Genomic DNA, 13,075 nt, shown 5'->3' with positions numbered 1-13,075 from the left:
GACTTATGGGACTGATTCACTTTGCAAAACATCTGTTCGTGAACCTTGGCTTAGGAGTTGGAAAGAAAATCCCTTTGGGGGTTTAAATATGCAGCTGACTAAATGTACAATGGAGAGGTGTTTGCAGCAGTTCTCAAATTATTACCACAATATCATTTCTCAGGGGTATTAAGGTTTATTAAATAATGAAAATGAGAATGCTGAGTTGGGTTTAGCCTGATTTTCTGTGTGAGTATAATCCTAAGTAAGAGACAGTTATCATCATCATAATCTCTTTGTACTGTATTTATGTACACAAACACCCATAACTGTAGCAGTTAGGGCAGGAGTACTCAACATAGTGCCTTCCAGATATGGTGGGACTGCAACTCCCATCAGCCTCAGCTGGCATGGCTACTGGTCAAGGACAATGGGAGATGAAGTTCAGTAGTATCTGGAGGGTACCACTTTGGCTACTCCTATGCTAGAGGCTAGTTTGATTAACAATGGGCAGACGCACACCATAAACTTAAAGCACATGCAAAGTGCATTTAAAGCGCACAACTTCCCTTAAATGATCCTGGGAACAAAAGCTTCTCCCCTTGCAGAACTACAGTTCCCAGCACCCTTAATACACTATACTTCCCAATTTTCTATTGGCAAAGTCATATGCTTTAAATGTGTGTTGAACGTGCTTTAAGTTGTGTGGTGATGCTCTCTTGGAGCATTTGCCTGAACTCACAAAGGTTAAAAGTGTATGGAGAACACCGGGGCACACATGAAAACACCACAAAGGTTGAACACAAAGATCCAATGGGGACTTCTATATGGTCCCACCGAACACACTTAGAAGCTTCCCCAATATCTGGGAACCTTTCTTTCCCAATGCATGTAGACCTTGCCATTATCACTTTGGATCAGGGCCACACTTTTAGCCCACTCCCAATGTTGTAGCTCCTTCCTCAGACCACCACATGTTGCCCATGACTATCTGAAGAGCAGCCCCAAAGCGGGAGATTCTGATGATGGGTAGGGGCTTGACACAATTAGGAAGCCCATCAAGGATGGGGATATAAGTGTAAAAAAATCAAGGCAACTCCTAGAACCAGAGCCCCAAAATATTAAGTTCAAATATTGCAGTTGGAATGACTTATTTCTTATAACATGAGATCTCTAGGCGACATACAACAATTAGCTTTTTATGAAAGTAACATAGAATAGTGCAAAAACAGACACGACATAAAGATCCCAAATAAAATGAGACAATAAAAGCCATGTAGCTCATATTAAAAAAGCTGAAAAGAGCTGAAACCTGGCCAGCTACCACTAAAACATGGACCAGCAGTAATAAAGCAGGCATAAATAGGGATGTCAAGTTATATTACAAAATGTTAAAAGTTGTTAAAAGGCCTTGGAGAGCTTAAAAATCTTTGCTTAGCTCGGAAAATATGTTAATCTGAGACCTTTAGCAGGTGATGCATTATACATTAATCCACGGCATTTAACTGTTCCTACCGAAATGTTACAGAAATATTGAAGCAGCTAACCTGACAAGTTTCTTCATAACTGACCTGCCATGTAGGGCAAGCCAGCATCACCCCAAAGCCTAGAGGATGAGTGTCCCCTGATACACACTTTTCTTGGCCCTTGCCTTTCCACATCTTTGTGGGAAACTCTTCTAAAGCCTATTCAAGGGCATCAAAAGTGGGACTGGAGGTGGGAGACTGTCAGGGCACGTCTCTATGTTGAATTGAATGTGACTTACTCTCAGGTAAGTCAGCACAGGATTGAGGTTTGGCTATATCTCTGGATCGGCATCACATCACATGGAGGAGATCACAGGAGCTCTGCACAAATGATGGATCCCAGGGAGGCTGGAATAGGCAGCGGAATGTCATGCAGCCTCATTCAGCTCCGTACATTTATTTTGACTTCCAATTTTTATTATTCATATGAAATGTTAAATCTACTTTCTTTATGGGATGCTAGTTGCTTTTGATAGTTGTTGCTTCCTCTTTAAAAAGCAAGTCTTTTTTATTCTCTTTCTAGATCTATGGTGGGCCTGACTTCTCTTCTCCCAGGTTGGCCCAGCTGTGCGCCCCCAGATCGCTACAAAATCCTCTACATGTTTCTAGCACTGGAAATGCAGTTTCAGTCCGATTCAAGGCAGACAGATATGTGAATGGAAGGGGCTTCAATGCCACTTGGCAAGAGATACCTGGAGGTGAGAATGAGTGTGTTTGTGTGTGTGTGTGTGTGTGTGTGTGTGTGTGTTTAAACTACAGTTCCCAGATTTCTTTAGGCAGGGAGTCATGTGCTTTAACTTTGTTTATTTTATTTGTTTTCAACACTTCCTTAAAATGTACTTTTAATGTTAGGCCTGTGAGCAGCCGAAGAGGCAGTGCGGAAGACAACACCCCAGAGTTATGTTGAACTCCAAATTCTCCTAGCACGCTACAACAATACTTTGTACAAGTGTGGCACCATGGAACTAGCTCATTCTTCCTGTGCTTATACTGCTGAAACGCAGTATATACTGCTGAAACGCAACACTCACCAGCCCTGCTTCACGTCTTGGCTGAAACGTGCCCACAGATTATGATAATGTCTCCTCTTTTTGTGGAGAGACATTGGAGAGAGGACTATGTGTTAAAAAAAACCACCTTTGGTTTTTGTGTGGCCTTCCATACAAAAGGCAGGCGCAGAAGTGACTCACTGGGTGGAGCAGAGGTGCTGCCCCAGCTTCCTGGCAGGAGGATCACGGTTGTTTACCAGGGGAAAGAAGGGGTGAGGCCAATCCAGAGCTCCTGCCAGGATTTTGCAGTAGAGGGTGCTGTCCGGTTGGCCATGAAGAAGTAAGTGTCAACTGCCTTTCTCACTGGCTTCTGTACAAGGAAGCAGGAGGGAGCGCCAACTCGCTGTTCACCTCAGGCAGCCGAATGCCCCAGGCCAGCAATGGGAGGGACACCTAATTGTCCAGGCAGTGGAGAGACACTTCCCTGTCTAAGTGCCTGTGCTGTGTCCTGAGGCTGCTGCACATCCCGTAACCCAGAGAAACTGAGGCCATGCAGAATCCCACTCCTACCCTCTTGCCAGCCAGCCAGCACAATGGGCAAACTTTCATTGCCTTTGATGCCCACCAAAGTGCCCATTAGTGGAGTCCCGTTAATGAAGCTAGGACTGTTGTTTCAATTTCAGCCTAATAAACAGGATTGCATTTATTTCTGGAGTTAATGGCTTTGCCAGTACATTGCACTATGTACAACATGTAGCGCAGATAGTCATTTGAACTCTCTGTAGAATACGCAGGTTTCTCAAATGGGCATTCATTACCTTCACTTCTAGGTTGCGGAGGAGTTTTCCAAGCTCCAAGGGGTGAAATCCATTCTCCCAACTATCCTCAGCCTTACAGCAATAGCAGTGACTGCTCTTGGGTCATTCGAGTCGATGGGGGCCACCGTGTTCTGCTGAACTTCACAGACTTTGAAATAGAATCTCATCGTTCATGTAACTATGACTATGTTGCAGTGAGTACTGAGAGATGATTATTTTTTAAGGAAGAAGAAAGACACTTTCCCATGTCTCAGTGAAACTTGTCCTCCCCCCACCAGCTGCTATTTGCCTAGGAGCGAAGCTGCTGTTAGTGCAAATAATAGTTTGGGGAGAAATTTTAAAGAGAAATGTCATCATTGTGCTGTGCTAATTCCTCTGATACTTATTCACATGGGTAGTGCCCAGGATGTCAGTGGAGCCACTTGTATGAGTAGTTCACCCAGATGATCTTGCAGGAGTAGCACTTTCTATCTTGGTACTAATGTACAAAAACAGCCATGTCAGTCTTGTGCATGATGGAAAGGCAGTATTGTATCATGGTCCTGCTCCTTCACTTCACTTGATGAGCAAAATCAAAGTTGCTGTTTTTTTAAGGGTCATTTCTGAAGCTACTGTACATGTTGGCAGACTTCTTGAAAAAAAATTATAATGTTTTAGGTTCTAACAACCACAAAAAGTACCGAGCAAACTGAGATTTGCTCTGTGGTCTGCAATACCAGTAAGCTATGAGTCATTCTCTTCCAACAACTGGAACCGATTAGTTTTGAGTTGTGTTTCAACTTAGCAATATAAGCTAAGAGAACATAGAGTGCAGGCTAATCTGGAAAGCTATAAGCAATATTTCAAGTCATCAGGAATTTAAAATATAAGCAAATAAGAAGGTGGCTTATATTCCTGTGTTATAGGAAGAGATGTTCCAAGTAGGTTTCCACCCTGTTTCATTTACAGTAATAATATGATTTGCTTTCTGGATTCATGTGAGGCAACCCCTTCCCTTTTGATCCTCATCTCTTGCTCAGGGTAGCTAGCCTGTTGCCCTCCAGATGTTGTTGAACCCCAACTCTCATCAGCCTCACAACCAATGACCAGCTGCCATTCTCTCAGAAGAACAAGAGATGGCACACAAAACACCACCACCACCCCAGGCTGGAAAGAGAGGAGATCCCACCCAAAAACTAAGCAATAGTAGCTTTCCTTTCTTTCCAGTCTTTCCACCCTGCATGTGTGTACATGCACACACACACACACACGCGCACGCGCACACACACACACACACACAGAGAGAGAGAGACCTTTTCTGACTTAATAATGTACCCATGTTTCTGATTACTCAAGGATGCTTATGCAAAATGCATATGGGTGGAGTATTTGTGGTAAATTACACTGTTTGTTGTTTCCAGGAAAGCACAGTTATAAAAATCACCAAACTGAATGTACCAATTTCTGTACATTTCACTCATGTGTTTTGCAGCCAGCCAATCTGAAGCGGCAACTTTGGTCAGGCTTTCCAGCATTTGGAGACGATTAGGGCATGAGCTCAAGAACAAGAGGCACTTTTCGGGGAAGCGAGGAAATCTGGTCGCTGTAGAAAAGTGCATTATGCCCAACTTCCAGATTCCCTAATTCTTCTGCCTCTATCCCTGCAAAAAAATAATAATAATGAAGAGACAAGAGAATGAGCATTGCAAAATTATGACATTTTGACAGTCACAGTTTGCTGATAGCAAAGGGGCCTGACTCACCCCATTGTGACTTTTACCCACCAGCTCCACACATGACGAGATTTGCAATTTATCATGCCTCTTGAAGAAACTCAGTTTTCAGTGGCGTTCCAGGATGTGGCAAAATCTGACACACCACATAAAGCTCATTCTGAAGGGAAAAAAGGTTTATTCCACGAAATAAGATGTAATTCTCCACTGACTTTCCCTGTTTAGTGAGAATTGCCAGAGGGGTAACTCAGCTCAGCTGGGATCACACTGCTGCTTACTGTGTACTCACTGCAATTCCACTGCTTGGTTTTTAATCTGTGTTTGCACATCATTCTACAAAATGCATATGCATCTTGCAGTTTGTTATAAAACACTACTGTTTGGGGCATTGTTTTTTCAAACCAGCTTCACACCAATTGGAATCCTTAATCTATTCCTCTCCCTCCCCTCCCCCTTTTATTTTTATTTATTTGTTTGGTTTTTCAGATTAAAATGTTACAATCCCATATCAAACATAAATCATAAAAACAAGATTCCAAGGAATTTCCTGGACCTCCATCCTCCCCTTTGTGGGTCCTATTATTAATCATTTCCTCCTGCATCTTTTACATCTCCATCATATCCAAAACACTATTAAACTGCAAGTGATATTCCAATCCCCCTAATGATTTTAACTGTTTACAGTGGTCTTTAAGTTCATTTATAAATTTTCCCTAGAATCCTTAAGCTATTCCTAATTGATCTCTTGACAAGGTGTGAAAACCTTTGCATAGGGCAAAGCCTTCCATGCTCTGTCAATGCCCACTGGTGTGTACACAAACAGAAACTAATCTGAAGCCATGCTAAAAATGCTAAATAGCAACAAATAGCAACACATATCAGCTACGACCCCTGGTAAAGCATCAATTTCAGCAATAATTCTGGTGGCTTCCAGACTGCCACTATTTTGGCGTGGGATTCAATCACATCCTGACAAATTCAGGATGCACATTGAAGGCTGATTTGGAGTGCCTATGAAACAAACCCTCTTCCCCAAGAGACATTTTGCAATAAGGAAAATCAAGTGTAGGATAACACTTGCTTGTCCTGCCAACCTAGCAGTTTGAAAGCACGTCAAAGTGCAAGTAGATTAATAGGTACCGCTCTGGCGGGAAGGTAAACGGCGTTTCCGTGTGCTGCTCTGGTTTGCCAGAAGCAGCTTAGTCATGCTGGCCACATGACCCAGAAGCTGTACACCGGCTCCCTCGGCCAATAAAGCGAGATGAGTGCCGTAACCCCAGAGTCGTTCGCAACTGGACCTAATGGTCAGGGGTCCCTTTACCTTTTTAACACTTGCTTGATACTACATTGTATAATCTCCCCACCAACAAATCAAGTCTGTCTCAGGTTCCTACACATGAATAACTTCAAATATCACATCTGAAACCTGGTATTAATACAGTACATGTACTATTTGGATGTAACTGGCTATCTTTATTTGCTGCCCAGACTATGGTTACAACATTCTCATAGTGTGTATTTTCGCCTTGCTAGATAAGCAATGCTGTTCTGAGGTTAACCTTAATCATATATACTGCTCTGCTCTATAGGTATTTGATGGTTCCAGTGCTGAAGCTCCACTTCTTCGCAAAGTTTGTGGGCAGCAGCGACCTTCTCCTATCCTGTCCACCCAAAATACCATATTTGTACGGTTTCGCTCTGACAGCACTGTCCATCTCAGAGGCTTTAGGGCTCAATTCACTGAAGGCAAGTTTCTCACTGTCGTGAATATATTTTAATTCTTGTCCTAACTAGGGTTACTTCCAGACTGGGTGTTTATTGTGTTACCAGTTCTCATCATGCATGCAGGCAACACGATACAATTGCTATCTAAATGCCAGCCTGTATCTCCCTTTCTTAACCTTTCAAGGAAAAACCTAGTAAGTAAAAAGAAAAGAAAAAACATTGTTGCCAACAACCCAGTTGCAATATCCTGGCTCCCCTCAAAGCTTTCTTTAGCTCAGCAATCTAATTTAGAGGAAAGAAACCTTTTGTCAAACTATTAAGAGTGAGAAACAGTTGCTGATGTACCTAGAAATCTAAGTCAGTAGATTGCAAACTGTCTTCTGCCAACCACTGATGGACCAACCATCTGACTCAATAAAAAGCAGCTTCATATTGTTATTTTAAAAAACCCAGAAGTGGATATTTGACCATTATGGGAAGTGATTTGGGGAGATTCCAGAAAGCAGCCTCACCACATATTGTCAGCATCTGTGCATGCAAGATTTTTAGGAAGGTCTAATTTCATTGTGCTTCCAGGCCCAGTTTTATACACACCTTAACTAATGTTCATTTGTATCTTTTATTCCAAAGAATGTGGAAGTGTCTTGGAAGTTGATTCAGTTGGTGCAGCCATTTCCTCTCCTCTGTACCCGGCCAAGTACCCAAACAATCAGAATTGCAGTTGGATTATCCTAGCTCAGGAACCATGTAAGTTAACAAAAGACACACATCCCTCTCTTGCGGGAAAACAGGCTGAATGACTAACATCCTCCCCTCATCTGTGATAACAATGCAAAATTCCTTCTTTTCTTCTTTGCAGGAAGTCCTGCATCCTGGTAGATGGGCATGACCAAGGGACACTTAAATCTTTTTCTGAGTGGATATCAATGCGAAAAATCTTAGGATCTGGGGCAAAATGAGATAATGTACAATTTCGTCATTCTGTCCCTAAGTGCCCCAACTATAAGGTTTCAAGGTTGTGCTGAACGCTATGAAGCTCAAATTACAAAAGGGCAAATGCAAGTCTTGAGCCCACAGCTCTTTGAAACTAGCATTCATTTGCAGATAGAATTGTGAATATATGTGCAGACCAGGAAAGGAGAAGGGAGATCGCTGTGCATTAGAACAGTGGGAAGGAGGAGTGCATGAGCCCGAGGCTCCTTGTTCATGCAATGTCTGAACCATCTCAATATGATTAAGTGGTTCTATCCTGGCGAGAGAGAGAAATCAAATTAAATAAATAAATAAATAAATAAATAAATAGCTAGCCAGCCTTCAGTGTGAACATTTACTCAGTTCCTCCTTTTGTAAAATGCAAAACCTTCCCTTACATATCTTTCTCCCAACAGTCAATCATGTCACACTGTCATTTACTGACTTTGAAACTGAAGACAGACGGCATAATTGCACCACTGATTACGTAGAAATTCAGGAAGGGGATAATTATGATGCACCTCTGCAGGGTATGTTAGCATTTACTTATTTTGTTGCATTATTATTATTATTATTATTTTGCATCATCATTATTGTTCTTGTTTTAGCAAATTCACTTGTTTGCAGACAAAATTGTGACCTTTAAAGTTGGGAATGGATGGAAGGATAGGTGACATTTAATACCAGGTGTGGGGTGGATTTGTGCAGTGCCCCCCTCTTCTGCATGGGACGCAGGTGGCTCTGTGGTTTAACTTGCCAATCAGAAGGTTGGTGGTTCAAATCCCAGTGACTGGGTGAGCTCCCGTTGCTCAGTCCTTGCTCCTGCCAGCCTAGCAATTTGAAAGTTGCACGTCAAAGTGCAAGTAGATAAATAGGTACCACTCCGGCAGGAAGGTAAATGGCATTTCCGTGCGCTACTCTGGTTCGCCAGAAGCGGCTTAGTCATGCAACACCAGAGTCGGTCATGACTGGACCAAATGGTCAGGGGTCCCTTTACCTCTCTTCTGCACCTGGCACTGAATTTAACCCCCCCCCCAATGTGAGGACTTCCTATGTCATAAATATAACAGGTAGTAAGGCCCTTGGCCACCTGTATCTTCATTTTGAAAGCTATCCCAGAAGCTCCATTGAACAGCAATATAGTAAACTTCTTTAAACAGCAAAAATAAAGAAATGAGGACTGATTACAGGCCCATGATTAATGGATGAAACAGAACCCCTTGCTCCCAAAAGGTCTATCAAACATTTAATTTATCTTATGTTGGTCTTTTCAGGGCGCTACTGTGGCACCACCATTCCACATCCTGTCACTTCTTTCAGCAGTGCTTTGTCTGTCAATTTCATCTCCAATGATGCAAATACTGCCAAAGGTTTCCATGCCATTGTTGCTGCATCAACATCTGGTAAGCCTGTCTCTGAATACTCCAGGATGGGGTAACAATTTATAGCTTGGCATTGGGAATATGAGACAGTCGCTTTGAGCAATAATCTCGTAAAGAAGGAAAGAGCAAGGCTGGAGCTAGGAAAGGAAGCTGGTTGGAAGAACCAGTAAAGCCAGTCAGTGAAAGCCCAGTAGGAATGAGGGTCTGTTACAGGTTGCCCAGTCAATAAGCAAGTGGACATTGGGTCTTGTGCAACCATGTTCTTCAACCCTAGGTCCCCAGATGTTATTGGACTACAGCTTCTATCATCTCTACCCAACTTAGCCAATGGGTGATTGGAGCCGTTGTCCACCAACACCTGGGAATCCAAGACTGAAGAAGATGATGGAGTGATTATTGGCTGATAACCAAGGGTCAGTACAGAGCAGCTTTAGGCGAGTGAACTATGGGTGCTTGGTATCACCTGTTGTCAGGGACTGGCAGGGCTCTGAAGAGTGTGTGGCAGTGGCAGGGAACCAGGTAAACCAGTGGTTTATGGAGTTTGATGCCACCTGCTAGGCAGGAATCTGCAGTGTAACATTTTTAAAAAAGTATTCTAGCCTGCACCTTTCATTTAATGCAAAAGTGCCATATGAGGACCATGGAACACTTTCAGCCCCACAATGTGCAAGAGCAGAGAAACTGATCCACTAGAGAAGCTTCCTATAACTAGGATTTCCTGTTCTGAGTCATAAATCCGAGATGGAGATATTTGCTTTTCTCAAGAAGCTACACAAAAGGGAATTCCCACATTTTTGTGGCTATCAAAACCTCTAATCTGCTTGCAGTATCTTCCTCCTTTTCCATTGGTCTTCTTGCAGCTCATTTCTCCCTCTCTCCTTTGCAGCCTGCGGAGGGACCTTCCATATGGAGAGAGGAGCCTTCAATAGCCCCAACTTCCCTGAGCCTTACCCGCCAAATATTGAATGTGTCTGGAACATTCTGGTCTCCCCTGGCAACCGGCTCCAGCTGTCTTTCACGTAAATTGAATTTCCAAAGGGTTATTGTTCAGCCTTTTAATGGAGCTCCAGGAAGGAAATGCTGTGTTTAGTAGGAAATGTAATTACCAGCATGTAAAAGTGTAGCGGTGCCCACAACAACTTGGAAAAAGAACACAGTAGAGGCCATAAAGGGCCTCCCGTCTGTTTCTTCCGCCGTGCATTATCTAGAGCATATCGTGGTAGATGTTGAAACAATTGCATTCTATGCTGTAAATGCCACTCCTCTGGTATAGCATAAACAAGGAGAGATTATTAGATATCCTCCTTCTTTTGCCTCTGTGGGGTCTCTTGCAAAACAAATACACACATATATATCCCAGACTAATCAAGCAGCTATTATAGTACATGTCTATGATTCACCAAACTGAACTGGTATTTCATTCCCAAATACTTTCCTCCTAGTCCAGAGTCTCTTGCACAGTTGTAAGAAATGAATGTACAATGCAGAATGAAGCAGGTACAGTTCATCCTTATCTCCTTGAGGAAATCATGAAATCCTATGTGCACACTCCTTCTAGGCAAAAAACCAAGTACATCCACGTCAGTGCACTAAGCAATTAAATCTAATGACATGCACACACAAATGTGCCAATAAGGCCAGCACCCATAGCATTCTGTGTGTGTGTGTCTCTCTCTCTCTCTCTCTCTCTCACACACACACACACACATACGTGGGTGTGGGTGTCAGCAGTTCCTTCCCAGTTCTTCATAACTGAAAGGAAAATCACGAAATAGTGGGAGGTCTTTGAACCATCTTTAAGATGTCAGTTATTATCTGCTGTGTCTGTTATCAGTTTTGTCTCTTTTTATTTGGGAAAAGCTATTTATTTTTTGAATATTGGTCTTGCAAAATTACTTCTCTAGCATGTTCCAAGGAATAGCTCTAAATGAGTTTGAAGTGTGTCCAGATGGGCTTTTGGTTCCATTTCATAGTGCCCTGAAGAGACATGGGCCCACTTAAACTGGAAGGAAATCTGAGTAGTGATATTTTGTGCATGTTAACCATAGAAAACTCTGGTTTTGATTTTCTATTCATGGCTGACCTTCGAAAAACAGAATATAATTTTGATACAGGAAAAATACAGTTTACCTAGCATGCGGGGTTCAGATTAGTTCCTGATGTACACATGTGACAAAGCCAATTTGTTCAAGAATGAATAAGTCAGCCAAGTTGTTGCTGGTGAAACTTTGAGATGCAGAGGATCCAATTTTTAACCCCCCCTCCCTTGCTCACAAGAATACTTGGCCAATGTGTCTTAAGGAAATAGGGTCTATAGGTATGTGCAGAATCCTATATAATCGCTATATAATCCCTGCTCAGAACCATCAACTATTCTCTACAAACCCTTGGATGAGAAAGAACAACTTCTGTATAAGGGCAAACGTATGATTTAAGACAAAATTGCGGATCAGCATCTTTCATTTAGCAATTAAGCCAGAACCCATCTCATGTGCTTTCAAAGTCATGCATTTTGCAAGGAATGCATACACACCCATGGACAAAAAATAAAATTAAAAATACATCCAGAACCTTTAAAATGGCAAGGAGCTCTTCCTTTGGGTTTCATGCAGTTAAAAAGCAAAATAAACACTGAACCTCCCCCCCCCAAAAAAATAACACCCCCAAATGATGCATTTCCTTAAAATTGAAAGAATTCTGAACGATGCATTTCTATAGATTAGAATTATAGAATCATAGAATTGGATGGGACTTCGCGAGCCATCTAGTTCAACCCCTTGCAATGCAGGAAACCTGCCCACAGCCATCCCAGGTTGGGCTCGAATCACCAACCTGCTGGTTAACGTCCAGATGCCCTGACCCATTACGCCACATGATCCACAAGCCAACGTGTTAATTGACTTACAAATGCCAGTGTGTCAAGCAAGCTGGTTCATCTCAGTTGAAGAGCATGCCCTTCCAGATGTGTAGAGTGGTAAACTGATGCCTTAAACCCTGCATTATAGCACATAGGGTGAACAGGATACCATGGGTGGTATTCAGCTAATTCAGAGTAGACCCAGTGGAACTGACAACCATGACTAAGTTAGGTTTATTAATTTCAGTGGGTCTACACTTAGTAAAACTAAGTTGGATACCACCCACGGAAAGGATAGGATATAGAAGTAGACAGTATAACAGGATAGCCGCAATTTGTAAAAATGTGATGAGGCTCACTGATAACTTTTCCCACATGCATTACACTGCAAATGGACTGGATCCTATTATATACAGAATATTTTGGAGCCCTTAAATACCATTGGCATTTTACTGACCCTTGTAAGAGGAAAACTGTAGAATCACTGAGAGATAATTGCTTGATGCAGTACATTCATTTCCCTTTGTATTTTATATTTTATCCCATGCGCTGTTATGTCAATTAATGTGCTCACATTGCTGTTGAAAACAGAGATTTTCAGATGGAAGCAAGTGACGACTGCAACAAGGACTACCTAGAAATTAGAGAAGCCAATTCCAGTGGCCATCTGGTGGGACGATTCTGTGGCGACTCTGTGATGGAGAATTATACGTCTATCACTGGGCACGGCCTGTGGGTTATATTTGTCTCAGATGCCTCAGGTGATGGAAGGGGCTTCCAGGCCACATTTGCTCACAGTAAGTAAATACTGAACTCAAACAGAAGCAATTACTTTACAGATCATTTGCAAGCAAGGAAAGAAAGAAAGATATGTGTAGACATACACCTTGATAATATTACTGTGTTTTAACTTCTGGAGAGTTCCAGCCAACAATATGTAGCATCATGTAACTTCCTTAACTTTGTGATAGCTTAGTTCACACACAGACACACCTGTTGTGGGTGGGATATAAGTTGTTGCTGTTGTTTAGTTGTTTAGTCATGTGTGACTCTGACCCCATGGACCAGAGCATGCCAGGCCCTCCTGTCTTCCACTGCCTCCCGCAGTTTAGTCA

The 13,075-nt window shown here is 42.4% G+C and overlaps 1 protein-coding gene across 1 annotated transcript in view; it reads left to right on the top strand.

The window, feature by feature from the left end:
• CUBN (cubilin) overlaps nucleotides 1-13,075 on the top strand; it is a gene marked incomplete at its 5' end in the record, with an annotated part of 151,837 nt that overhangs the window by 89,312 nt on the left and 49,450 nt on the right. The window contains 8 exons of the mRNA XM_082194061.1: nucleotides 2,029-2,203; nucleotides 3,325-3,506; nucleotides 6,614-6,770; nucleotides 7,380-7,496; nucleotides 8,138-8,251; nucleotides 8,996-9,124; nucleotides 9,990-10,122; nucleotides 12,552-12,757. Of these exons, the coding sequence (XP_082050187.1) occupies nucleotides 2,029-2,203; nucleotides 3,325-3,506; nucleotides 6,614-6,770; nucleotides 7,380-7,496; nucleotides 8,138-8,251; nucleotides 8,996-9,124; nucleotides 9,990-10,122; nucleotides 12,552-12,757 (1,213 nt within the window). The remainder of the gene's footprint in view (nucleotides 1-2,028; nucleotides 2,204-3,324; nucleotides 3,507-6,613; nucleotides 6,771-7,379; nucleotides 7,497-8,137; nucleotides 8,252-8,995; nucleotides 9,125-9,989; nucleotides 10,123-12,551; nucleotides 12,758-13,075) is intronic.

Source organism: Podarcis vaucheri (genome assembly GCF_965113315.1).
Source record: "Podarcis vaucheri genome assembly, chromosome: 12".
NCBI classification, from domain to species: domain Eukaryota; kingdom Metazoa; phylum Chordata; class Lepidosauria; order Squamata; family Lacertidae; genus Podarcis; species Podarcis vaucheri.
This window is presented reverse-complemented; position numbering and strand designations above follow the sequence as displayed.